Here is a 27,085-nt window from a genome sequence, read left to right as displayed (position 1 = left end):
TTGCGCCGCGTTGGGTGGTGGTTACCGGGCCACAGCGGCAGGAGGAGCGGCGGCGGTCCAGCGTGAGGGGCGGGCAGCTCGGCGTCCTCCTCGGCTCGGCCTGGCCCAGCGGCCCCGGCCATGGAGTCCTACGATATCATCGCCAACCAGCCCGTGGTCATTGACAACGTAAGCGCGGGACCGGCCTGAGGGAAGAGCGGGGGAAGCGCCCGCGCCCGGCGGGGCTGCAGCAGCAGCAGCAGCAGCAGCAGCAGGAGGAGGAGTTGGGCCTGGGTGGGGCCTGGGCCGGAGCCCCGGCCTGGCGCCTTCCCCGGCGGAAGGAGCCCTTCCCTCGCTCCCTCCCTCGGGCCCCATGGAGTAGCGGATTGGTCGGGCCGGGCAGGAGCTATTAATTATGACATAATAATTTGTTGTTGTTGTTATTATTATTATTATTACGCTTTTAAAGACTGCATTATTGGTATATCGTTTTTCACATTTTAAGCTGTGTTGTGTCAAGAAAGCAACGTCAACAGCAGTATTTTAAGGGTGTTGGAGAAGATGCACGCTGCAGAGGCAGTGTGGCGTAATGGTTAGAATGCTGGCCCCGGGGTTTGGGAGACTCGGGTTCAAGTCCCTACTCTGCCATGAAGCTGACTGGATGACTTTGGGCCAGTCACAGGTTCTCGGCCTAACCTACCTCACAGGGTTGTTATTGTGGGGCTAAAATGGAGAAGAAGGAGGTGGGCTATGTAAGCTGATTTGGACTCCTTGCAAGAGGGGGGGAAAGGCAGGATATTAATGTAATGTGGTAATAGGCTAATGTATTTATTATTATTATTACTATTATTATTGAACTCTGGCATCTCCAGTTGCAAAGATCTGTTGTGATTGGGAGAAACTATAGGTTGGGGCTAAGAGCTCTTCCTTTGTGTAAAGATGGTCCCAGTTCCCACCCCTGGCGTTTTCTGTTAAGCATCACAGGTGATGAGAGAAACATCTCTCTTGGGCTCAGATGCTGAAGAGGCAGAGAAGGCAGTGCTGGGCTAAGAAAGTAACATCTCTGCATGGTCAGACCAAAGGCCTCTCTTGTCCACATCTTGCTTCCTAGTGTGGCATGAGGGGAGCGGGCCTCTCCTGCTGTTGTTCCCCAGCAATGGATAATTCAGAGGCATATTACTTCTGATCCTGGAGGTAGCATGTAACCTTGTTCTCCATTAATTTGTCTAATCTCCTTTAATAGAGAGCCAGTGTGGTATAGTGGCTAAGGTGTTGGACTGGGAGTCTGGAGATCCAGGTTCTTGTCCCCACTCAGCCATGGAAACCCACTGGATGACTTTGGGCCAGTCACAGACTCTCAGCCCAACCTACCTTACAGGGTTGTTGATGTGAGGGTAAAGTGGAGAGTAGGAAGATATGTACACTGCTTGGGGTTCCTTAAGGAGGAAAAAAAGGTGGGATATAAATGCAATAAATAAATAATATTAGATGGGACAATAGCTAGATGGACTAACAGTCTGATCTGGTATAAAATAGCTTCCTGTGTTTAGGTGGCATTGTATTAAAAGATTCTTAATATAGTGCATCCTTTACTATTATAGTTATTTGTGTCAATTTCGTCAACATTTTTGTTTTAGACATTGTTGCGCTGCTTTTGAAGTGAGTTTCACAAAGCAGTTTACATAAAATAATTTAAGACATTACTTTCCCAGCTCTAGATTCTTGAATTTAAAAAGGATCAGGTAGCAAGAGGAGGGAAAGACCCTTCTCTACCTAAAAACCCTGCCAACCAGGGTAAAAATAATAGTTAACATATGTACAGCTCTTTCAAGCATTCAAAGTACTTTATGTGCATAATCTAGTTTGAATTCTTAGAACAATCTGTGTAGCTGTTGGAACAAAAACAACAAAACAATAGTGTAGCACTATTTAAAACTAACAAATATAGTATAACTCAAGCTTTTATAGACTATAGTCTACTTCATAGGTTAATAAATTGGTTAAGGCACAATCCTATGCATGTTTAGACAGAAATAAGCCCTACAACTTCCAGCATCCGCTACTCTTCTTCGTATTACAAGGTTTCATTGATTTTCCTGTAAGGTAAATCAGTATTATCCCCCTATATTGCAGACTGGGAGGCTGAGATTGGGCTTATTTAAAAATACCTAGTGAGTTCATGGCAGATGCAAGATTTGAACTAGAGACTTCGTGATTCATAGCTCAGTCTCTTAAGATGCAATCCTATGCATGTTAAAACAGAAAAAGTCCTACGCTTTCCAGCATTCCCCAGTCAGCCATGCTGGGAGTTGCAGGGCTTTTTTCTGTCTAAACGTGCATAGGATTGTGCCCTTAGCCATTATGTTAACTCTCTCTCAGAGTAGGGAATACCAATGGTTTATACCGATTGACCAATGGTATAAGGCAGCTTCAGAGACTCACACCATTATTTAAAGCTATGATGTATAATTATTTATTAATACAATGCAGCTTTAAATGTTATTTAAAACTGTGTGATTAGAGATGTGTGGAATTTGTAACCTGTATTTCTGTAGAGTTTTCTGCTGTGGCACAATGCTTCTGGATATCCATAAAAATTCTGTGGGGTGTATTGGAGATTTGCAGAATGTTGTCCTTGGTTCTGGAACTGTTTGTGCATCCAGTAGCCAATCCTAGAATGTTCAACACAATTTACATGTTATCTAGTACCCAGGTGGAGAGTAAGAAGAGCAGGGATGAAACTGAAGTGTTCTCAACCTCTGGTGGGTAGAAGTCAATTTCACTTTGAGGGGAGAAGAGGTTTGAAACTCTTTGGCTCAGCTCAGACATCTCATTAGTCAACGCAGTGTGAAAACTCCACTCAATGGTTGAGTTTTTAGGGGTTACTCCCCACACAACATGTTCTACCTCCACTGTTGTGTGACTATAGGCTACCGTACCGTAGAGTTGAGTGAAATCCACCGTGATTTTTTTTTTATGGTTCCTCCCCCCCCTCTCCTCCCCCAGTCCTCCTGATGGTACCCCATCAGCCATTGCTGCAAGAAAACAATGCTGGCGGCTCTCCTAGAGCGGCACTCACTCCTTTTGCCACTCTTGCCAGGGAACTCTGTAGCCAGTGGTCAACTCAATGGAAAACTCCACACAACACAACAGTAGTGCAGGAACTCTCATCTGCACAGCGTGGATATTCTGCATGGAGTGTTTTCCAAAAAAAACCTCCACTGTGGAGTTCTAAAACCACCATTGAGAAACATGTTGTCTGAACTGAGCCATTGTCAAAATTGTCTGTATCGTCAAAGGCCTTTTTAGGACTTGCAGAGGTATGGCAAACTTCTCCGTTCCCTTGCTCTTTATAGGCGTTGAACCTACACAAGATACTGCATGCTCATCACCGGTTTTCTTCTCTAAGGAGCATGTAAACAAGTTTGGGCATCCAGTCACCCATGGAAGCTAAATCTGATAGGACTAAGGATACTTGTCTACCCAAGTGTAATTACACAATATCTGTTTTGGAAATCGCATCTGGAGGATTATTGTGGTACCAGTAATTGTATCACAAAACAAGTCTGCCTTGTATTAAGAATTATTACGGTATTAATAACATTTAGACTTAAATGTTACTATTTATAGTAGTACTATTATTGTTGAAGGACACATTGTATTCAGAATTAACAGTAATATTTATGGCTGGAAAGTATTGTTCATATATCTTTTTTAAAATTCAGATTGACTTTTGATGGTCAGGAAAATAGGTGATGATAGTCTTAGCATTTATATAGCACCTTTCTCCCACCATGGCTGTAAAATTATACCATAAAAGGCAACCCATAAACTGCCGCTTTAAATAGGTTACTTCACCTTGCTTAATTGAAGGCCTAGTTCTGTTGTCTTGGTTTCTTCTCTCTCCTTCCCATTGTTAAGAGTTTCTGAATGTTCAGACTTCCTAATTCATAGCTCAGTCTTTTAGACTTTAGTCCTGTACCCACCTGGGAGCAAGTCCCACTGAACTCAATACTTCTGAGTAGATTCGAATAGGATTGCATTGTCATCTATTATGCTAGAGAAGAGAACAAAATAATAAGGTTGGGGGTTAATAGGAATAATTGGGTTGTTTTTGTGATTAATAAAGCTTTACCATCACTGAGCCTTTTTGATGGGGTGGGCTCTAAATCGAATAAAATAAAAATCTCATTGTCAGTGGAGCAACAGAGGTACAATTAGACTACAGAGCTCTTCTCTTTTCCACTCCCACTGAGGCTTTCTAGGTCTTTTTCTGTGGCTCTTGCTTGTATTTATCAGAGTCCAATTCTCTGAAAGGATTTTCTCTTACTCCAGAATCTCAGAGAAAAGACTGAGATAATGTAATCGATGTCCTTTGTTTTAGGTACTGTCAATTCAAAACTGTCCTCTTTCTTTCTGGACATCTGGCAGCTCTTCTCTGTGTGGAAAGAGCGCACATGCACACTGTGAGGTTCTGCAGTGTGGAGGTTTTTCAGCCTTGCAAATCCATCCAGAAAAATTCCATACGTGCTGTTATTTGAATGCCTTAAAAATTGAGTCTGACTGGCCTCGTGCACTGTCACTTGGCTCAAGGGAGGCATCTCTTTGGCATTCTTGTGGATGTAGTGTTGCTCTGTTGGATGCTACATCACCATTGTTGTTATTATTCTGATAGGCCTAGGGTATAGTCAGAAGGTATCTGCTGCAGCAGAAGTAATCCTGGGTACAGGGACTACCTGGGAATTCCCTGCACGCTTCTTTGAGTTTTATGGAAGAGATGTGGACCACCAATGTAACAAATGCAACAAAATGTTGCAGTGTGGAGTGCTTGTGTTAAGGTGCCAGCCTGACATTCCATTCCATATTCTCTCCGCCACGTTTTCTGTTTTGTTTTTCCTTCAGCGGTGAGCCAGTGTTCAATGGCCACTGGCTGTTTTGGGTTATTCCCCCCTCCCCTTAGGGCTTTTCCCTAAAGTATATTTGTGTTTCTGCAAACCTTGGGGATTTCACAGGGACTCTTCCTTGTACATGGCTGTGTAGGGATCCACGTTTGGATAATTCGTTTGCTGTTAGGATATAGATTATGCCCCCATTTCCCAAGGAGCTCAGAGTGTCATTTTAGCCTCAAAATAGCTGAGGTTGAAAAGGAGTGACTTGCCCAAGGCCACTCCTAGTGAGTTCCATGGAGGATCAGAGATTAAACATGTGCTCCTGTCCTCCAAGCCCATCACCTGAGCCACTAACAGCCAGTTTGCCCTGTTGCTGTTTACCAAGGGCAATAATACCCTTTAAGACATCTGTTGCTTTCTGCTTCACTGGGGATCCTGCCAGCAGCAGCAGCTTCCATTTTCTTAGGCAACTTTCTCTGAAGTGACTTATTTAGCACCAAATAATTTTCTTAGAGCATAATCTGAGATCGTCTCAATGTGGCTTCGGGACTTGTAGAACGAAGCACACCCTAAAATCCTGGATGCTAATATTGTTCTTTACTACAGCTCTTTGCTTTTCATTTTGTGTTGACAACGGCCTAGGAATGGCCATGTGGAGCCTCTTTTCTGTTCAGTGCATCTTTAGCCTCTGGAATCTTCTTTTGCAGAAAATAGCGATTGCTGTTCGAGAAGCGCTTTTGCCACTTGTTCTTCAAGGAGGATGCTGAGCAAAATGCTCTTTTTGAAAACCTCTTTGGAGGAGGTGTCCCTGTCTCATGAACCAGTTTTCCTTTGCTTCACTGTGCTCTGATATTAGTCCTACCATTTCAATGGTGGCTGTGCTGGAGAATTTCCTGGTGCATTGCTATCAATGGGTTGTCATTGGTATCTCTTGCTTTTCCACTTATAATGGCTCTGTTTAAGATGGCCATCTTGCCTTTCTTCATCTCTAACTTCCATGTACACTTGCTCACAAATGTGGGAATCTGGTTGTGCCTTGAAATGTGAGGTAGGGGTGCTCAACTGTAGACTAAGAGCTGTTGAGCCAGCTAGACTTTATTTACCGCATCTTTAGCATAATTTCTTTGCCTGGATAACTTTCACATTGGGAAGGAGCTGTTTTTGTGTGTTCCCAGACCCACAGAAAACAGTAATAGTGGAGTAGCAGTTTTTCCATTTGTAGAATATAGTATGGTAGCTGACTCAAGATCCTATGCTAATTTTGAATATGACAAAACCTCAAACTGAAATGAATTGAATTGTCATGGCTGCATTTTTTGTCCTGTACCTTTCCCCCAAAACCCCCAAAATGAATTGAGGGATGTAACTGCTAGCTGTGTCAAGAAAAAACAATGGCTACATCTTCTGGGAGCTCTGTCTGCCTGCTCTGTGATCACTTGGAGAGACAGCAATAGAAAGTTCAACACAATCTGATGCAGGCATACATATCATCAGTTGGAAGGAAATCTGTGTAGATATTGAAGGTTTTCACATAACCATGTTTTTGTACATCATTATTGAATAATAACAGAGGTGATGATGATACCACCCTGTAGTTGAAGCACTCTGGGCAGTTTACAACAATTCATAAAAATCCAGAATACATCATAATGTAAATATTCTAAAAATGTTAACATAGAAAAAACAAAACAATGTAAACAGCTGAAAACAATTTAAATAAACAATGTCACCATGTAGAGCACCTTTCCTCAACTTGGTGCCCTCCATATCTGCTGGACTACAGCTCTAATTATTCCCAGGGCACCCAGTTAGAGAAGGATGATGTCGAGTGTTGGCAAAATTGTGAGAACCCTGTTTGTCTGCGTAGTTATCTAGTGATGGTTGCCAACACTTAGGAGTGATTTTTACCTGAAGGTGCCCTTATTCTTACAGATGTGTGCTGGATTCTGCAATGCTTTGCCATCTGGAGCCCATTCTACAGCTTTGAAGAGCCAATTGGAGAGAGAGAGAGAGAGAGAGACAACATTGCAGTAGCTCTGGCTCTCTGTTTCTTGAGGACCTATAGCATCTCCTGTTTCAAATAATCAGATATCGCACTGCCTTTTACCTGAGGTCTTTCCAGACCCATTTGCTTTGGGTCCAGAACGTAGATCTTTATCCAGCTGCTCTGCAGCTTGCTTTCCCTGACTACTCTGCTGTAGTACCTTTAACAACTTGAAGGAAGACATTAAGCCTTTAGGCACTTAAGGATTAAGGAGTGGGTTTTTAAATACAACTATTTCTAATCTCCTTGCTTTAAAAGAAGAAGCATGAAAAGCCTTTCGAGCCTTAAATGCATTTTCTTGATGCATTTTCATTAATAGCAAGTTTTCCAGTGTGTTCTGTATTTTCAAGAACTTGCGTCTTCTCTGCCAGTAGTTCTTACCCTTTAATCGGCTACCACTCACCTAGTGCGTGACCTTGTCATAGAATTTCCCCCCAAGCCGCAAGTAAAAAGCCAGGACGTAAAAGTAGACAAGGGAGCTCTGTTCTCTTATATAGGTATATTTATGATATATGCATACAATTACACAGATCTCAATTCAATGAGATCCTTTGTGCCTGCTGGCCTTCAGCCGACTCCTCAATGTTTGGTTTATTTGAGCCCAATTGACACTCTTTGGGGAACTGGTTTCTCCCTTGTCTTTCTTGCTTTGACAGCGCCCCCCCTCCCGTTTTCTTTCTAGAAGCACGTTGCTCATTGTACACACTTGGTCTCATTATAAATGGATAGAGGGGTATTATTTTTGTTGAATTTTGCCCCAAGTGGAAAGAAGGGATTCCCATCTGATACTACTTCTTATTCATGAGCCACTTTTTAATGGCCAGGGGGAGAAATCTAGCATCTGGGATGTTATCCTTGGAGTGGGGTGAGCAATATACAACTCCTCTAGCCTTTGCAAGGGTGGGGTGCCTAAAATCCCAAATCCCCCTCATTTCCCCCCAAACTTCTGGGTGCTCCCCAAGGTTCATAGATTGCTCCCTGGGCATATAACCCTTGTTAAGGATCGCTGTTCTAAGGGCTTTCAAAGTCTTGCGGTATCTTCAGAATTCCCTGTTCAGTGTTACATTGGGATTTAAATTGTGCATGTACAAGAATAGGAACATAGAAGAAATGTTTCTGGCGGTGGGCAAGTGGTTTTAAAGATAGCCGTTGTACTAAGATGTCAAACACTTGACTGTTCTGTGTGCAGTGGCCTTTGGCATGTTTTTGCCTATCGGTGGAGTGTGGCTGTCACAGAGACTTGCTTATTCATACTGCAGAGAAATAATTAGTAACTGGACTGAGAGAAGCAGGCCGGCCTCATAGCTGTTCTTGGAGGCTGGTAAGTCCAGTGCGCCAAGCCGCTGCATGATCCTCCGAGATGGGCATATCGACAAGAGGTTTTTTTCCCTGGCTGCTGCTAACTGCTCTGGGCCACTTGATCTCTCCTCTCAAAGAGGGTGGCCTGATCATGGGAGGCAGCGTTGGATCGTGGGCCCTTTCGCTAGGTCAGGATGGGGCGCGGTCCATCCCTGCAACAGCAGGGAATTTTTGTTGCAAGTATGGAGAACTAGGAGAAGGGGGTGATCTTGTGACTGAGGAAAAGTCAGTCATGGGTTCTCTTCTTGGCTTGGCTTCTTGCGCCATGGGCAGTCATTTCCCTCCACCCACTTTGCCTTGGCTTCCATGTGCTGAGATGTCATTATGATTTTGACCGTTCTGGAGTCAGGCTAGTGGTCAATCTAATCTTGTACAGGCTGGCAGTGGGCCGGGCCAGCCCATCCTTCCAAGATCTTTTAGGCAGAAATCCTTCCCAGACCTCCCACCCAGGATCCCCTAATCTAGCCCTCAACACCCCCTCCTTGCCCTGCTTGTAATGAGTATCGTGTTTTCTCAGGCTTGAGTTGGATCACAAGAGGCTGGTAACAGCTACAGTTGAGACTGGGCCTGTTCAGACGACATGCTAAGCTATGGTTAGGCCACTAACTCTTTTGCAGCAAATGGTTAAGGGGTGTGATTAAACTGTGGTTATGAAGCCACCATGGTTAGGAAAGGTTCACACAACCCGTTAAGCCATAAAGTTGAGCTCAAAATGCTTAACCACCGTGGCTTAGTGTGTCGTCTGAACAGGGTCGCTGTGTCCTGTGGGAAGTTTGTCCCACATTCCATGGGGTAGCAATCAGAATGGGCCTTCGTTTCAAAAAGCAGATGTGGTTATGACACCAGGTTAGTTGATACTAAGCCCTGGACATGATGAAGCTCTGAAACGGCCTCCTACTGAGCCAGACGAATGAGCCAACTATCCTGTTACTGTCTTCTTGGGGTCTCAGGCAGTGACCGTTTCCAGCTCTGGTATCTGATAACATTTAACTCGAGATGCCAGGATTTGAGTCTGGGGCCGGCATGCCATGCAAAGCATGTGTGCTCTGCCCATGAAATACTTCCCCTCAGCTAGTGTGGTGTCGTAGGATAAGTAAAGCTCCATCTGGCAGAAAAGCAATTGTGTGGAGCATCACGAGTGCCTTGCAAGCAATGAGCATACTTCCCCTCGATCTGCACAGGCTCAGGTTATACAAGTGGAAGCAGGAACAAAATTTAATCCGAAAGGTGACTGACTCACAGAGGGGTAAGAGCGCAATTCTTAGTGCTGGCTTTAAAGCAACGGCTGAGGTTTAGCAAATGTAAACGGCTGGCGAATTTGTGCTTCCACGGAAAAGTCTTTTGCCTTTCTCTTAACCGATTCCTTTTTTCCTTCAGGGTTCAGGAGTGGTCAAGGCTGGTTTTGCTGGAGATCAGATCCCGAAATACTGCTTCCCAAACTAGTGAGTATTGCTCCAAAACTGATTTCTTAATTTGTCCGTAGTATGGAAGGACTGAGGAACAAGATGTATTGAGCTAGTTTTTTAAAAACAACAACATGGGAACCTTGATCTCGAAGATTCACAAAACCTGCCTTGCAGATAACGCTCTGTCTCTGTCTCTTGCTAGTGTGGGCCGTCCAAAGCACGTCCGGGTTATGGCCGGGGCACTCGAAGGAGATCTCTTCATTGGACCTAAAGCAGAGGTAAATCCACCACCACCACGGTCTCTGTGGCGACTGACTGCTGTGCGCTTTGCCTTTGAGTGTGGCACAGGCCTCTCGTGGGCATTTGTCACTGCCTGTGGGGAAAGCCCCAAGTAGGACATCAGCCAATAGCACCCTTGTCCTCCAAGGTTAATCTTTGCTTAATCTCTGCTAAACTTGCTTTCCCCCTACTGTCTCAGCCTGCAGTTAGTTGGTCTCTACTTCGGATCTGTCCGGCCACCTGTTTTGTGTGGACACCAGCTCTGGATTTCCCTAGTTGCACCCTTGCAGTGCTGCCAGAATGTCTTCATGTCACTGGTTAAAACAGCAATTGATTACATTGGGGCATTGCTCATGCCACAGAAGTGATCCAGTTGCTTGTTTACCGACAGCTGGAAAATGGTCTATTTACAATGCTAGCGGGCAGCTTCTTTGCCTAAATGTGGTGGGCTTGTTTATTTCAAACCAGACGCTGTTTATAACAGCAGTAGAGTGAAAGGGAAGTTCAGGAATTACAATGTGACTCAGTGGGACACAGGGCTCGTCATTCCTTGCTGTAAACAGCGTATCCCTTGGTTCATTGGACACGTGTGATGGCAAATTGGCCTCCATGGCAGGGCCCTTGTTGATGGGTCCCCTGTGCCTTTTAGAGAGCTTAGGTCTGCTCTGCAGGATGGCCAGCCTTTGTGACTTCCCTTCCTGCCAGGTCCAGGATTGGGGGAGGTGCATTATTTCCTCCCCTCCTGGCCCAAATGGGATTCATGCGCTGCTTGCTGCCCGCTGCCTCCACTGCTACCGCTTTCTTTCCCTCTCTCATGTAGGAGCATAGAGGTTTGCTATCCATCCGGTACCCGATGGAACATGGCATCGTCCGGGACTGGAATGACATGGAGAGGATCTGGCAGTACGTTTATTCCAAAGATCAGCTGCAGACGTTCTCGGAAGAGGTGATACTTGACAGAGCCATGGTTTTCATCATCCTTCAAACACTCAAATCACAGTTGCTTGTGTGTGTTTGTGTTATCTTTTGTGACTGCTCCCTCACTACTGTTTTAGACAGCAATGGGGACATGATTTAGCTGTATTTGGGGGCAACCAGTGGGTGACACTTGTGGGTTTCATTAAGGGCCCCTTACCCACCCACTCCCAAATTTGAATGTTATCCCTTTGGCTTGTGGTTCTTGTGTTCCCTGTTGGCTCCCCGATTTGGAGCTGGATCTTTGGGTAAGAGGAGATGTGGGAAATGGTGCTCTGAAACTCTCCTCCTGCCAAGGTAGGAATGTAGAAGACATGGTGGAGATCCTTCTCTCCTAAGAGCCTTTCCCGACAAAGGGTCCCTACACAATCTGTGATGCAAAAGGGGGACAGGGGGGGATGTGCCTAAAAGGGGATCCCCTTGCCTTTATCTCTCCCGGCTTCAAAGTCTGGTGCCTTCAGGGGCACCTTGTGCGGTATGAACCTCTCTGTGTGTGAAGGTCGTCACGGGAGTCTTTGATTATTATTATTTATTTATTTATTTATTTATTTATTTATATAGCACCATCAATGTACATGGTGCTGTACAGAGTAAAACAGTAAAACAGTAAATAGCAAGACCCTGCCACTTAGGCTTACATTCTAATTAAATCATGGTAAAACAATAAGGAGGGGAAGAAAATGCAAACAGGCACAGGGTAGGGTAAACGTCCAAACAACATCAAGTTTTAAAAGCTTTAGGAAAGAGAAAGGTTTTTAGCTGAGCTTTAAAAGGGCGCCTGGCTCCTGTGAGATCTGCTTGGTGAACAAACAATGTTTAACCTTTCTGGAAGCTTGGCAGGGTGCATCACCCAATAGTTTTGAGTACCTTGCCAAGGTGTTCCTATTTTCTCATGCCTATGATAGTTCACCCTTTGGGGGAAAAGGTTTTCTGGCTGGTTTTTTGTGTGGCTCCTGCATTATGGCTGGGTTTTAATCTTTTGGGTTTGTGGTTTTAATCTTTTTAAGTTGTTGCTTTACACACTATGTGTGGGAAAAGCAGTAGAGGGATAGCTAAACAAACCAACAAGCCTTCTCCCCTTCCCAACAAAGCTTTCCTGGAGGAAACCTTGAACACTCTGTTTGAATACCAAGACAAGAGGATTGTGTCACAGGGCTGGAGGAGCTGGACCCTCCAGAGCAGCCTTCCCCAACCTGGTGCCCTCCAGATGTGTTGGGATTTCACCTCTCTGCATGGCTGGCTGGGGGTGGGAGACTTGCTGGGAGTTGCAGTCCAATATTATATTTATTTATTTATTACATTTATATACCGCCCCATAGCTGAAGCTCTCTGGGTGGTTTACAAAAGTTAAAAACAGTAAACATTAAAAAGTATACAAAATTTAAAAACCATCAGAAACATAAAAACCACAGTATAAAAACCACATAATAACCAACACATCTAAAGATGTACCATATTTCTTCGATTGTAAGACGCCATCGATTGTAAGACGCACACTAATTTCAGTACCACCAACAGAAAAAAAAACAACCTAAGACACACCCGCGATTCTAAGACGCACCCCGTTTTTAGAGATGTTTATATGGGGAAAAAAGTGTGTCTTAGAATCGAAGAAATAGGGTAATATGGAATACGGTACTGTAAGGTTTATTACCTGAGATATACCAGACCAATTTTGCTCATTTTTTTAAAAACTGAAGCTCCAGCAGTGTAGGTGTGCAGGAAAATTTAGAAAAAAAAAAAACCCAAAAAATTCAAAGTTCTAATTTTAATATCCAAACAGTATGTTTTCATACTGTGGTCAGGAGCCTGAGGCAGTCGGGGAACTACAGCTGTTGCATAGCCTTGTGCCATACAGGCGTGCACGGAGAAAAACACAAAGGTGAGGACGGAGGGAGGGCCTTAGGCTTTGCGGATCGAGCCCACTCTCGGAGTGGACATATTGGTGTCGGGCAGTGGTGGAGATGGCGACGCAGGAGGAGGAGAAGTGGCACTAGGAAATGCCGGATTTTTAAATGTGGGGGGAGAGGGACAGAGATGGACTTGAGGCCTGAGGGGAAGACGTGACAACTGTGAGGAAGCGAAGGGCCAAAAGCCCTCAGTTGCATTGAAAGAAGGTAACCTCCATGCAGCTTCTGGAGGACTGACGCACACAGTGGGAGTCAAGGAACAGTGTGTACCTGTTCCGTACCTGATCCGGACTTCCTGCTTCCCTTCCAGCATCCAGTTCTTCTGACAGAAGCCCCTCTAAACCCCAGCAAAAACCGGGAGAAGGCTGCCGAGGTTTTCTTTGAGACCTTCAACGTTCCCGCTCTCTTCATCTCCATGCAAGCTGTCCTCAGCCTGTGAGTATCCAGCTGCTGGAAGGTTGACAAGGGGGGTGAGGCCGCAGACACATCCCCTCTCCCTCCCTGCTACCAAGCCGTTGCTGAAACCCAGCCAGCTTTCTAAGCCCTCTTGCATGATCTGCTCGAGACTCGCTCAAAGGCTTTGGAAAGGGCCAGGGGCTTGGTAGGAAGCATTCTCTCCAACTAGCAGGAAACGCTCTCGCTCTTCCCCTGACTGCAAAGCACCGTGATAACTGGGGAACTCCAGCCTTTTCTTTTGCTCCCAGCAGTTTCTGTTGAGACAGGTTTTTTTTTAAAAAAAATTATTTAATACTTCAACAATACATCAATACAAATAAAACAATACTACATAATACACAATAATATAAAATAAACATTTGATAACATATTCTAACTTAATTCTCTTAACATAATCATACTTAACATAAAAGTGCACCCCCACCATGGGATCTTATTCCTCTTTCCAAAATCTCATTGCTTCCTCTGGAGGTGTTTTCCCTCTCCCCTTTGATAATACAAATTCTAGAAACTGTTTCCATATTCCCTCAAAATCATTCTTTTTTATCATTCCTCTTCTAACTTTTATATTACATGTTAATTTATCGTTAACAGCAATATCCCATATTTCTTTATACCAATCTTCTATATGATAATCCCCTTGAACCTTCCAGTTCCTAGATATCATTAATCTTGCTGCTGTTAACAAATTTGTTAGCAATTTTTTTGTCTCTTTATTACAATTCAATTCTCCATATAATGATAACAATGCCACTATAGGTGTCTCTTTGATCTCCATTCCTAAAATTTCTTTTATCTCATTAAACACCATTTTCCATAATTTTTGTAAAAATTCGCATTCCCACCACATATGTAAATACGTTCCTTTCTTTTGACAACCTCTCCAGCAGCTTCCTGAATTCATCTTATTTATTTTATTTAATCTTACCTGGGTTAGGTACCACCTCCATACAATCTTATAATAATTTTCTTTTATCCTCACAGACATATTTCTCAACACTCGTTGTTTCCATATCCCTTCCCAACACTGTTGCCCTATTTGTTCCTTCAAGTCAATTTCCCATACCATCTTGCCTACGCTTTCCATCTCCCCCTTTTCCAGTAGTATTCTTTATATTTCACTCATTAACCCTTTTATTAATTTATTTTCTCTTTTCTCATTTTCTTTTTTTAAGATCAGATCATCAAATTTCATAATAGCTCTACACTCTCCATTATCCTTTAACCATTTCTTCATCCATTGTTCTAATTGAAGATAATTTAACCACTTTAAATTTCCCTCTTTTAGTCTCTCCTTTATTTCTTCTCTAATTCTCATCTTTTCTAGCCAATCTTTTAACTTCATTACCTTTCTCTCTATTAAACTTTTCCCCAACTTGTCTTTTAAATTTCCTGGAAAGTTCCTCATCATTATCACTGGTGAGTGATATTGGGGAAATACTCGAAAGTAAGTCCTTTTTATATAATCACCATATTTCCCAGTGATTTTTTAAAAGGGGGTTCTCTATTTCTTCCCCCCATTTCTTTGCATAATCCCTGAAAAAGATATTTTCTAATTTCCAGTCTATATCCTCTCTCTTTCTATCCTCCAACCAACTTAAATCTCCTAATCCTATCATACTTTCTACTACGTGTCTTAACTGTTGAGACAGTTTGGAGCCTCTGTGCTTTCCTCCCTTTCCTGTCCCTGTGCTCTGCAATTTGTGATGCAAAATTCTAGAGTTGTAAATCACAAAATCGGACCTCTGGAGCCTGGAAGGAATAGCTCAGTTAAGATAGAAAGCTGCCTGTTGCCACATGAGACTGTTGTCTGTTTAGCCCTGTAGTATCTTCTGACTGGTGGCATCTCTCCTGGGTCTTTCCTGCTCTCTGATCATGTTTCCCTGGAGCTGCCAGGGATTGAACCGGAGGCCTTCTGCACTCAAAGCAGGGGCTCGTCCAATGACCCGCAGTCCTTCATCCCATTAAATTCAAATCTTTTGCCTTAATTAAAGGTGGAAACAATGACAAATGCTTGCTAAAGGGATATGTACAGTTTGGTATTTCTTTTTCCTGCTTTACAGGGACTTTTGAGCAATGATGAGATGTTAGGGTAGGGAGGAAAAGAAGACCCGGGCTGCCATTTTGATTGCAGCAGTTACTGGCTTGGTCTCTTCTCCACCCGCACACACACACCGGGTCTCTTCATGTATTCCTGTGACGATGTGTGCGTATTTTGAATGATTGTAGATGTAACATTTCCAGATATATTGAAGCAATGGAAAAAGTGTGCACGCATTTTTTGGGTGATTTTTTTTTTTAATGATTTTTGGAGAGGATGTGGAAATATATGCAATTCCTGGTTTGTTTGTTTTTAACCAAACCTAAATGTATTTTATTGCTTTAATAACAAAGAACCTACAGGAAGCGGCCTTATACTGAGTCAGTCCCTGGGTCTATCTAGCCAGTATTGTTGGCACTGACTGGCAGCGAGGGCTCTCCAGAGGTTCAGGCAGGAGCGTTTCCATTCCTATCTGGAGATGCTGCAGATTGAACTTGGGACTTTCTGCACGCAAAGCAAGGGCTCTACCACTACGGCCTCTCCCTATTGCATCATTTACAACTTAGGTAGCATATTAACCAAGGCATATCTATGAAATTTACAGACGAATCTATGCATGTTTATTCAGTAGTAAGGCACACTCCCAGGTAAGCGGACACAAGAGAAATGCCTAATAATGCAAACCTGTACATACCTACTCAGAACTAAGCCCTATTGAGTTCGATAGGACTTACTCCCAATCCTTACTGCAGGATTGCAGCCTTTGTTCAATAAAAGCAAAACTGGGAATATACCTAATACTAGAAAGAGAAAATGCTACAAACTGCTGCAACTTTTGTTACACAAGCACATGTATCTTAGTTAATGCTATCTGAAAAGTAAGAAAAGGTAAAATTTGACAATGGAAACTATTTTAATTATTAATTTTTTGGAAAATGAAAGAGTGCATTGTTTGGATAGAAACTGACTCATACATTCACAATAGGTATATGTTTATAGATTGAGTTAAATGAAGTAAAGTCTTGTTAAAGCATTTCACTCTCTTGGAAAGAGAAGATATTGGAGGTTCATTCAATGTTCCCCCTTATTTCCAGATTTTCTGCCAGGAAAAATGGAAAATGCCTTGGTGTGTGTGTGTGTGATGGAAAATGCCTCGGGGTGTGTGTGTGATGGAAAATGCCTCGGGGTGTGTGTGTGTGATGGAAAATGCCTCGGGGTGTGTGTGTGTTGGGAGAGATGTTTCTCCCTTGAATGTTTTTGGTCTCCCCCTGCAGGCCTTCACATCTCTAGTCCCAAACTCCTTGAATGTAGCCCCTCCTCACCCACCCCCAGTTGCACCCCTCCTTGTTAACCAGTGTTGTGCTGCAGTCTGGTGAGATCCCTTCCCATTCTGGGATGCTGCTCAGCCTCACTGTCCTTCTGGGACCGTTTCCTTATTCTCTGCAGGGTGACAATGCCATTGAGAAGAATGTGGCTGACTTGTGTTGCACTGGCTGTTCAGCATTTCTGTTTCCTTTCTGAGCCTAATCTGTTGTCTGTACTCCGGAAGGCTGTGCCCAAACTCACAGATGCCCTTTCTGTCTCCTCCTCCTGTGTTCCAGTTATGCCACAGGCCGCACTACAGGGGTGGTATTGGATGCAGGGGACGGCGTGACACATGCGGTGCCCATCTACGAGGGCTTCGCTATGCCCCACTCAATCATGCGGGTAGACATCGCTGGACGGGACGTTTCCCGTTACCTCCGCCTGCTGTTACGGAAAGAAGGCTATGACTTCCACACCTCAGCTGAGTTTGAGGTGGTTAAGACAATAAAGGAGGTGAGCTCCAGGCAGATGGGAGGGGTGGGGTGAGGAGGGGTACCCCTACCCTTTCGCCAGAGCCCACCTGGCCCTTTGAACTACTAGGATTTCAAGAGGGTATTTTGGGCTATTGAGTAGCACATTGCACCAGAACTCTGGATCACGAAGATTCTAGTCCCTGGTGACCACTATCTTGCTGTTCAATTACTTCTACCTAGAATTGGAGCAGTAAACTGCTGATGAATTCAGAGGCTGTTCTACAAGAGTTTTGTGAGTCTGAAAGGGGATACCAGTGAGCTGTGATCCTTACAATCTCACCAGCTGATGTAGATTGTATCCCCTTGAGCATGTTGATGTTGTCCCTGAGGCCGCACTGAACATGAGGAATGTGCTGACGAGCCAGAAGCTTCTTTTGAAATTTCCATCCTATGCTGCAGAAGCAAGCAGCTTTTGAATTTATTGATTTGATACTGCTTGCTTCTTCAGCAATGCATACACTTGCTATAGGAATCTTAAATAACGCTCCTGCTGTCTTACGTTGTCGTCGTCCCCCGCCAAAAAAAGCAAGTATGTCGCTTTGCAGAACCATGACTGTGGAAGACAAATGGAGCAGTTAAGTTTTAAGTTGTAAATGTTTAAAGCAACCTGACACATGGCATCCATAAAACAAGACATGTGGGTAGAACAAGCGAAGTAGGATAGTGATCCCTGCTGCCACACAGTTTAAGAACTCATGAGCTAAGTCATACCAGCAGTCCTGGAACGGGCTTTTGGGATGGGATGGGATGGTCTTGCACAATGTCACAGTAGCAAGTACAAGATGTGATGTGCAACGGCGGAGGGCAGTGGTCAATCTGCTGTGGCCCACTGTTCTGTTGACTTTTCTGGGGCCTGGGTGGGAGGACTTCCCAGGACCTTCTCCGGCAGGTGGCTTCCAGTAGCCGGCCCAGCTGCCTCACATGTTGTCTTCCTCCCTGCAGAGAGCTTGCTACTTGTCTATCAACCCTCAGAAGGATGAAGCCCTGGAGACAGAAAAGGTGCAGTACACGCTGCCCGACGGAAGCACTTTAGATGTAAGTTTCTGAATTTGAACTGGGTCTTTTCCCTGGCTGGTGGCTGGGAATTATGGGAATTGCAGTCCAGAAATATGGATGTTCCCAGGTTGGGAAATGCTGCATCAGACTGGGGCTGGTTATAGGGAGCATACACCTCCCCTGTTCCAACGCTCCACAGGCTTCTTGTCTGTTTCCGGCCACAATTCAATAATAATAATAATAATAATAATAATAATAATCTGTTATTTGCCCAATGCTGGGCCTCCAAGTGCTGGTTATGACCTATAAAGCCCTACACAGCTTAGGTCCAGGTTATCTGGAAGACTGTATTCTCCCATATGAGCCTGCCTGGGCTCTGAGATCTTCAGGAGAGGCCTTTCTATTACAGTGGGCTAATTCTATTTTAACTTTTGTAGATTTATATTTATATGTTTTAATTGTGGAAACTGCCTTGAGTCCCAGTATTGGGAAAAAGGCAAATAATATAATAATATTTTTTTTATTTTTATTTTTATTTATTACATTTTTATACCGCCCAATAGCCAAAGCTCTCTGGGTGGTTCACAAAAAACACTCTGGGTGGTTCACAAAAACAAAATAATAATAATAACAACAACAACAACAACAACAACAACAACAGACACAATACAGCTGCAAAAATAATTCACCAACATCTGACCATCAAATTCAACCTCATCAAACAACCTACACTGTAGGCACACTTACCTGAAACAATCTTGAAAAATGCAGATCATAGAATATACTGGGACAAAACAATTCATATGGACAAGACAATACATTGCAACCAATCAGACATAACAGTTATAGACAAAAAAGAAAAACACATACCTCATTGACATAGCAATACCTAATGACAAAAATGTTGTAGAAATACACTACTGGCCATGGAAGTTAAAGAACTATGGCAACAGGAAAAGGGCACAATTTTTCCATTAGTCACCAGCATCACATAAAAAAACTGTACATAAAACCTTCAGAAACTGGGCCTACCAAAATACATCCCCCCCAACATCCATAAAGCAGTCATACTTAAAACATGCAGAATAGTTAGGGGATTCCTGAATCGGCAAAAGTCAGCATGACTTGGCAAAGCCCGTCATGTCCATCTAGAAAAAACATCACGAGCGAGAAAAGAGATGATAATATTAATAACAATAACGGAGGTAGTTGTAATTATTTCCAGAGAAGCCTTGCAAATTTCTTGCTGTGTACCTGAACGTGGCTGGCCCAAACTTCTCACAGCATTGCAGAGCTGAGTGGCCAAAAGAAAGAAAGAAAAAGGTCCCACTGCCTTGTGAATGCTGTAGCTAAGTGGGCCGAGTGTGATGTGGCCCAAGTGGTGCTTGCTTTGCTGTCGCCCGTGCCCCACTAAACACCCTGGTGGCTCTCCTGGCAGGTTGGCCCATCCCGGTTCCGAGCCCCCGAGCTTCTCTTCCAGCCGGACCTAATAGGAGACGAAAGCGAAGGGATCCACGAAGTGCTGGCGTTCGCCATCCAGAAATCTGACATGGACCTCAGGCGGACGTTGTTTGGAAACATCGTCCTGTCTGGGGGATCTACGCTCTTCAAAGGTACGGGGCTCCTTAGTGGGAGTAGTCTCTGGAGCTTCTTTGCATTGTAAGATGTAGGGAGGCTGCTTTATCCCTCAGCTTGACTGGCTGCATATTGTTCCTTCTTATGGATAGAGACGCTTCATAGATTGAGCTAGAGGTTCCCAGCTTGTGGATGAGTTCTGGTTGAGACCCTGGGAAGACATTACCAGTCAGATCCTCCACCTTGAGTTTCCCTTTAGCTGGGGGATGCCAAGCGTTGAGCCTGGGACCACCTGACACATGCAGAGCATGTGCCACAACACTGAGCTGCGGGACCCTCCTGTAGTCAGCAGACCCCATGCCTAAGAGGAACAGTGTGGACGTTAGAGGCTGGGTTTCCAAAATGTAGTCTTCCTCTGTGCCCTCTTCCTGTGTAGAAGTGTTGAAGGGTCAAAACGCCTGGCATTTGCAATCTGGTGCTTTTCGGAAGGATCTCTGCTTCTACCTGCTTTGACACAAAGCCAGTCTGTCTCTCTCCCCCACACACCCCAGGGGGCGGGGGGGGGCAACACTCCAATCCTGCTGACAGCCGTCTTTGGCCCAAACAGCAGAGATGTAAATAGCAAACAGTCCAGCTCCAGAATCTGGACAACCTTTGAGCAAGCCTCACTTCACCTGGAAGAGGGAGGGTGTGTGAACCAAGAGCTCTCTTGCTCTGCCCTGACCTCTTTGCTTCTTGCAAAGTGAAAACAGCTTTGGCCTTGGTAGTGAGCCCCAACAATTGCCCGACTCTGCTGCCCGCTGGAGCCGGTCAGAAGCCGTTGTCCTTGGACGTCCCGCATCACCAGCCTCCAATTGAAGTGCCCTTGGGTTGAGCTTAGGGAAGCATGAACCTTCCCCAGGAAATAGTTGCCCCCCCAGCAGGATCTGCCAATGCAACTGTCAGACCCTTGGTCCATCTAGCCCAGTATGGTCAACACTGACTGGCAGCAGTGGCTCCAGGGTTTCAGGCAGAACTTTTTCCTGCCCTACCTGGAGATGGTGGGGATTGAATTTGGGACCTTCTGCATGCAAAGCAAAGGTCTAACTGAACTAAGGCTCCTCTGTTAAAATGGAGAGCCCTACACCTTCTTCCTAGTCCTGCAAATTGCTTGCTAGATAGGGCAGTGTCTATATCCAAAGTGAGCAAGAGACTAGGCAAGTATCTACATTCTTGTACACGAATGAATCTGGGAGCAACTTAGGCCAAGGAGCTTATGTTTTGAAGGAAGGCTGCTGGACACGTGTCCCGCAGTGTATTCCATCCAATTACAGGTGAGCCAGGGCATAAGAACGTAAGATGAGCCCTGATGCTGGATCAGACCGAGGGTCCATCTAGTCCAGCACTTTGTTCACGCAGTGGCCAACAGACTGTCGGCCAGAGACCAACAAAGCAGGACACAGTGCAACAGCACCCTCCCACCCATGTTCCCCAGCAACTGGTGTGCACACAGGCTTACTGCCTCGAATACTGGAGGAAGCACACAACAATCAGGTCTAGTAGCCATGGATAGCCTTCGCCTCCAGGAATTGATCCAACCCCCTTTTAAAGCCATCCAAATGGGTGGCCATCACTATATCTTGTGGTAGGGAGTTTCATAATTTAACTCTGCGCTGTGTGAAGAAGTCCTTCCTTTTATTCGTCCTGGATCTCCCATCAATCAGCTTCATGGGATGACCCCACAGGGTTCTAGTATTTTGAGAGAGGGAGAAAAATGTCTCCCTCTCCACATTCTCCACGCCATGCATAATTTTGGACTCCTCTATCATGTCTCCCTTCAGCCTCCTTTTTTCCAAGCTAAACAATCCCAGCTGTTGTATCGTTCCCTCCTAGGGGAGATGCTCCAGCCCCTTAATCATTTTAGTTGCCCATTTCTGCACTTTTTCTAGCTCTATAATATCCTGTTTTAGGTGCTGTGATCAGAACTGTACACAGTATTCTAAATGTGGTCACACCATAGATTTGTATAAAGGCAGTATGATACTGTCAGTTTTCTTCTCAATTCCTTTTCTTATAATTGGCATTATTAAGGCAACACCAAGAGGATGTAATTAATTGCTTAAAGATGACAGCAGAGGGCCATGTTCCTATTGTAATTAGTACTACTTTTTGTAGAGAGAAAGCAGGAAAGTGAAAGCAGGAAGCCTGCTTTGTGGTTTAGCTAGCCGCTGATTCGGTTTTGCCTTAGGTATTTTTTCCATGTTTCTGAAACCAATGGGCTTTATTTTTATTTTCTAAAACCATGAAACGAGCTTAAATTCATATTCAGTGTGAAGTCGGGTTTCAGAAGCATCCCTGCCCAACCCTCAGTCCTGACAGATGGAGGGTTTAATTGTCTTATTTTATTAATAAAATGTCCATACCACTTTTCTATAAAGTATGTTCAAAGTGATTTACAAGAATGTCAAAAACCAACAAATGCAACAATTTTTGAAAGACAAAAGATGGGGAGAACGCCGTAAAAACAGTCTAAAATAATATAAGACAGCAGAAACCCAAGCAAGAAAACAACACGAAATGCAGCATCTAGTAATTGCTCACTAAAAGCCTTCGAGAATCGGAAGATCTTCACCGAATTCTAAACATTAAGGGTTGATGCCAATGAAATCTGCCTGGGGAGAAGATCTGAGAAGGGCAGTTGGTATCCAAGGAACGAGCAAAGATCGTTTGGGACTGATGCAGCAAGAAGCACATGGAACATGCTGGCTGGAGAGTCAGTGTTTTGAATGTTGCTGACCTCCTTGTCTCTCATCTCCTAAGGTTTTGGGGACCGGCTACTCAGTGAGGTGAAGAAACTTGCTCCAAAGGACGTCAAAATTAAGGTGAGGATCTGGCGGAATCCCAGGCCCCTGTTCTAACTTGTGTACATCTATGAATCCATGCTATTCAGGTGATAGCATGAAGAACCATGAATACAATTGAGACGGGGGCGGGGGGGCTCGTATAGGAAAATGCTTTCTTTTTGTATGAGTGTTTCTACCTGGACTTGGTCTTGACAGGAAGCGGAGGGGCCTTTTAAAAGGCTGATATCAAAGTCATACTGGGTGTTGATGTAGGCTGGGAACAACATTGCTGTATCAGTATCACCGCCGAGAGAGCTTCGGCTATTAGGCGGTATAAAAATGTAATAAATAAATAAATAAATCACTTGGGGAAATTGTCTAACCAGATGCCTCATTATCACTGTTCTTGGGATTAGCTTGAGTGTGAAAGTTCACCTGACTCCTTGCCTTATTTTGTGGGCAGAGCAATATGGACAAAATATTGCTCTAATGTGCTTTCCCCAATCCCTTTTGAGTAGTCTCTCATATATGTAATTGCAAAGTCTTCTGTAGATATGACCTGTTTTCTGTGCCACTTTCCATATGTTTACTGTATTTAATAGTGCTGGGCTGAAACCTGCCCCCTATTTTCGGGAACTTTCTCTCTCCTTACGAAACAGGCGTTGTTTTTTCTGCCTCTTTCACAGGGAGGAGGGAAACTTCAGAGAACTTTCCACAGTGTAGCCGGTTGCTGAGAGCCCTTCTTCCTACTTTTTTAGTTTTTCAAAACAAAGACACATGTCCACACCCACCTACACCCCCTTCCTCCAGCATTTGGATGAGCCCAGCAGTTCTTAGTGAATGCCTATTGGAGAACATGTGACATTGCTTTCTCCAATAAGCATCCAGTAAGCACTCCTGGGCTCCTGAAAATGCCTGGGGTGTTTAATATTTTTTTTAAAGAAAGAAGACCCTTCAACAACTGGCTACATTTAAGAAGATACATGGAAAACCTGCCCCCCTCCCCAAGGAGAAAATTCTCCGAAATTCTCACCTCTCCCAGCCTCTTTCTCCTGAGTTTTTGTTTTTCCCCCACACACCCCACAAAATGCTAAAAATGGAATGATCGGAATTTTCAGCACAGCACTAGTATTTAATAATGACGGCTAGAAACTTTTAAAAGCGAAATGCATGTCTTCGGATTTTCTCCAGAACTTAACAAATTCTGTGATGTCTTCCTCGATATGCAGGATTGGATCCTGGAGCTTTCAAGGAGGTGTAGCAAGGGGCGGGGCTTAGCTCTTGTGCTGGGATAAGCAGTTGCTTTGGTACAGTGCTGAATACCTTTGAGTGGACGCCATTCTTCCAAGCCATGGTTCTGATTCGTGTTTTTCTCCTTCCAGATCTCTGCTCCTCAAGAGAGATTATACTCCACATGGATTGGGTAAGAGCATCCGCCAAGGAAGGACTAAAAGTATCCTCCAGCCCCGTGGGTTTCCCAGCAGAAGCACCAGTAGAGCACAACTCTGCCTTGCCCTGGATAGGGTGACCCTATGGAAAGGAGGACTGGGCTCCTGTATCTTTAACAGTTACATTGAAAAAGGAATTTCAACAGGTGTCAATTGTACACATGCAGCACCTGGTGAAATTCCCTCTTCCTCACAACAGGGCATGGAGCCCTGCCCTCTTTTGTATCTGGTTACTAGGCAGCTTTAACAGTTGTGATGAAGAGGGAATTTGGTCACTAGGCAGCTCCTGTCGCTTTAACTGTTGTGTTGAAGGGGGAATGTCACCAGGTGCTGCCTGCATACAAATACCGGCTGAAATCCCCTTTTCTATGCAACTGTTGAAGATACAGGAGCCCTGTCTTCCTTTCCATATGATCACCCTAGCCCTGGGGTCACTATTGAAGATGGGGTGTGGGTGAGTGTATTGGTGGCCTTTCTCATGAGGAGACCCAGTACTCCACTAGGAATGTGGGGGTAGCTCCCTTCTTTCAGCGGAAAAGTTTCCTGCGCTTCCGTAAGCTTCCGACCTTCTTGGCCATCCTCCAGCCTGGTGCCTTCCCCTTGTTTTGGCCTACAGAACCCATAATCCCCAGCCAATGGGTGTCGTAGCTCAACACCTTGGGAAGGGGCCAGGTTGTGGGTGGCTGTGAACTATATGAACCGGCTGCCGACGGCGATGAGCTGAAACCTTGCATGGAAGCGGCGACTGGCTTTGCTCTGCCCGGGCTGTGCGAGGGAGACCTCCCACCCCTCACTTGCTTGCCTCTCAGGGAAGAGCGCGCTCTTCTGGTGTGCCTTGCGGCGCCAATTCCCTCGGCCACCCCCCAGCCTTCCTGGGCTCCCTGACCTTCCTCTTTTCTTTCCTCACAGTGGCTCCATTCTGGCCTCCCTGGACACGTTCAAGAAGATGTGGGTGTCCAAGAAGGAGTACGAAGAGGACGGCTCCCGGGCCATTCATCGGAAGACGTTCTAGGGCAAGGGTGGGGGGCGGAGCAGCAGCTGGTGTCTGTGGGCGACTCATCCGGGCCATGTCTTTTCTCTCTTAACCCTTTCTCGTCCGGGGCTGTTCCCTCCCTGCTGCTTGGGGCCTCTTCTTGCCTTCCTCCGGGGCCTCGCGCTTTCCTGTCTTGGTTCCCCATCCGATGCATGTTGCTCACGCGCGTGCCCCCCTGCCCGCCTCGGGAGGGAGGTGCCGCTCTATTTTGAGGCCTTGGCTGTGGTGGAGGAGGGCAGCGGCCCCAGCCAGGGAGGGAACTCGAAGCTCCATTCCGCTCTGACCCGTCCCATATAGCAGTGCTGCTGTTTGACCTGGGGCTCGTTGTGCCTACCTTACAAGTGGGGTGGGGGCGAGGAGGCCACTTCCCTTGGCCGGGAGCTGTGTGCTTTGCAGTTGGTTGGAGAAATTGTGAATGTCCACGTGTCCCAAAGAGGAATCAGCCGACCTGTTAATGTGGTTGCCCGGAGCAGCTGCCTAGCCCACCTCGAGACCGGAGAGGACACGGGCCTGCCTCTGCCATCTTTGTCCTTCTCTTGTCAACTCTGCAACCCCCCTGCCTCTGGAGCAGGAAGATATGCCAAGTGTTTTCCCACCTGCCTGTCGGAAAGGTCTAGCCTCTAGGGCCCCTTCAGGGTGGTCCGTGCCAAGGTTACTCAGTGATTGCTGAGGAACTCTTCCCTCAGCAAAAGCCTGCCCCCCCCCCCCTGCACTCTTGGAGGGTTCTCCCACCCCAGATTCGATGAGAAAAATAAGATCAGAGTGAGAGAGGCAGGGTCAATATCTCTTGGTGGAAGAGGTGCGCTTGAGTGTCACTAGGGAAACAGGGCAGGGGGGTTTCTTTCCTTTCCTCTAGCTTGTCCAGTCTCAGGGGAGTAGGGCTAGCAAGCGAATAGTTAGGAGCCTGTAATACTCTTTAAAAGGAGGTTGGGGTGGGCCCAGTGGGCGTGTCTTTTGAGGCTGGTGGCTCTTGAGGTCCGGCACGCACGGCAGAAAACTTTCGTTTGTAGAAACTGTTGCAGAGAGAGCTGCAGTCCAGCCTGGTGTCCTTCCGATGCATTGGACTTGCAGCTCCCATAATTCCCAGCCAGCATGGCCAACGGGAGTGGCAGCCCAACGCGTCGGGAGGACACCAGGTTGGGGAGAGCCGCCATCGACGCTCAGCCTCCCAGCATCCAAGCAATGAGGGAGAACATTGAGTGTTGGCTTCTCTACTACACCAGTGGCCAAGTGGGAGCGGATGGGGACGGACCCACTTTAAGGGCCTTTGAGTGAGAAGAGCCGAATGCTGCCCACCTGGCGGCCATCGCTTCTGTGGCTTTCCCCTAGCCCAGCTGCCTTCCAGGGTTGGGGTGAGGTTGGGGCAGGGGAGTTCAGGTGAGATAATGGGAAAATTCCGCTGCCACGCTCTGCCTAGAAACTAGGCCTGCCCACCCTCCGCTCCTGCACTTTCTGTTACCGAAAGACGGGGCCTCCCTTTCACGTCTAGCTTGGCACATGGATACTCTTTTGAGTTTTCCTTGGCAGCTCCTCTAGCAAGGGCAGCTTTTCTCCCCACCCCATGTTGGAGCTGCCCGACGTTCCTCTCTTCCATCTCCTGCTTCTCAGCAGTTCTGGGTGGTGCTCCCATGTTTATAGCATACGGTTCTATTAAAAAAAAATTGAATCAAAACTTGTCGGGCCTTGCTAAGCAGCTAGAAAATCAAGCGGGGTGGGGTCGGAACACGCTGGGGCTTCTGTCGCAGCTCAAAAGTATACAACAGGTGAGGGGATTGTGGGCCTTCTGCTGATTCCAGATGCCTTGCAGAGATGGCCTTCGCCTCGGACGGGAAAGGGTTACATTTTATTTTTAGTTTTATGGAAACTGATTCATTTAAAAGAAACCTCTGCTAGGGGGTGAGGCTGTGTCCTTCAAGGGCTGGTGGCCCTTACTCCCCCAAAACGTGTATGTATATTGGCTTCTCCATGTTCTCCACCTACAGTGATCTATACCAAATGGAGGCAAGAGCATTCCCCCCCCACCAAAAAAAGAAAA

General features: G+C 45.6%; 1 protein-coding gene across 1 annotated transcript; it reads left to right on the top strand.

The window, feature by feature from the left end:
• Positions 1-26,722, top strand: ACTR1B (actin related protein 1B). The gene is made up of 11 exons (XM_063139467.1): positions 1-168; positions 9,649-9,713; positions 9,880-9,955; positions 10,777-10,902; positions 13,152-13,276; positions 16,940-17,156; positions 18,119-18,211; positions 19,611-19,785; positions 22,547-22,608; positions 23,952-23,992; positions 24,927-26,722. Exons 1-11 carry the CDS (start codon positions 121-123, stop codon positions 25,027-25,029), a joined length of 1,131 nt encoding a protein of 376 aa, XP_062995537.1. The 5' UTR covers positions 1-120; the 3' UTR covers positions 25,030-26,722.
• The last annotated feature ends 363 nt before the right edge of the window (positions 26,723-27,085 follow it).

This window comes from Elgaria multicarinata, chromosome 12 (assembly GCF_023053635.1).
Source record: "Elgaria multicarinata webbii isolate HBS135686 ecotype San Diego chromosome 12, rElgMul1.1.pri, whole genome shotgun sequence".
Taxonomy (NCBI): domain Eukaryota; kingdom Metazoa; phylum Chordata; class Lepidosauria; order Squamata; family Anguidae; genus Elgaria; species Elgaria multicarinata.
This window is presented reverse-complemented; position numbering and strand designations above follow the sequence as displayed.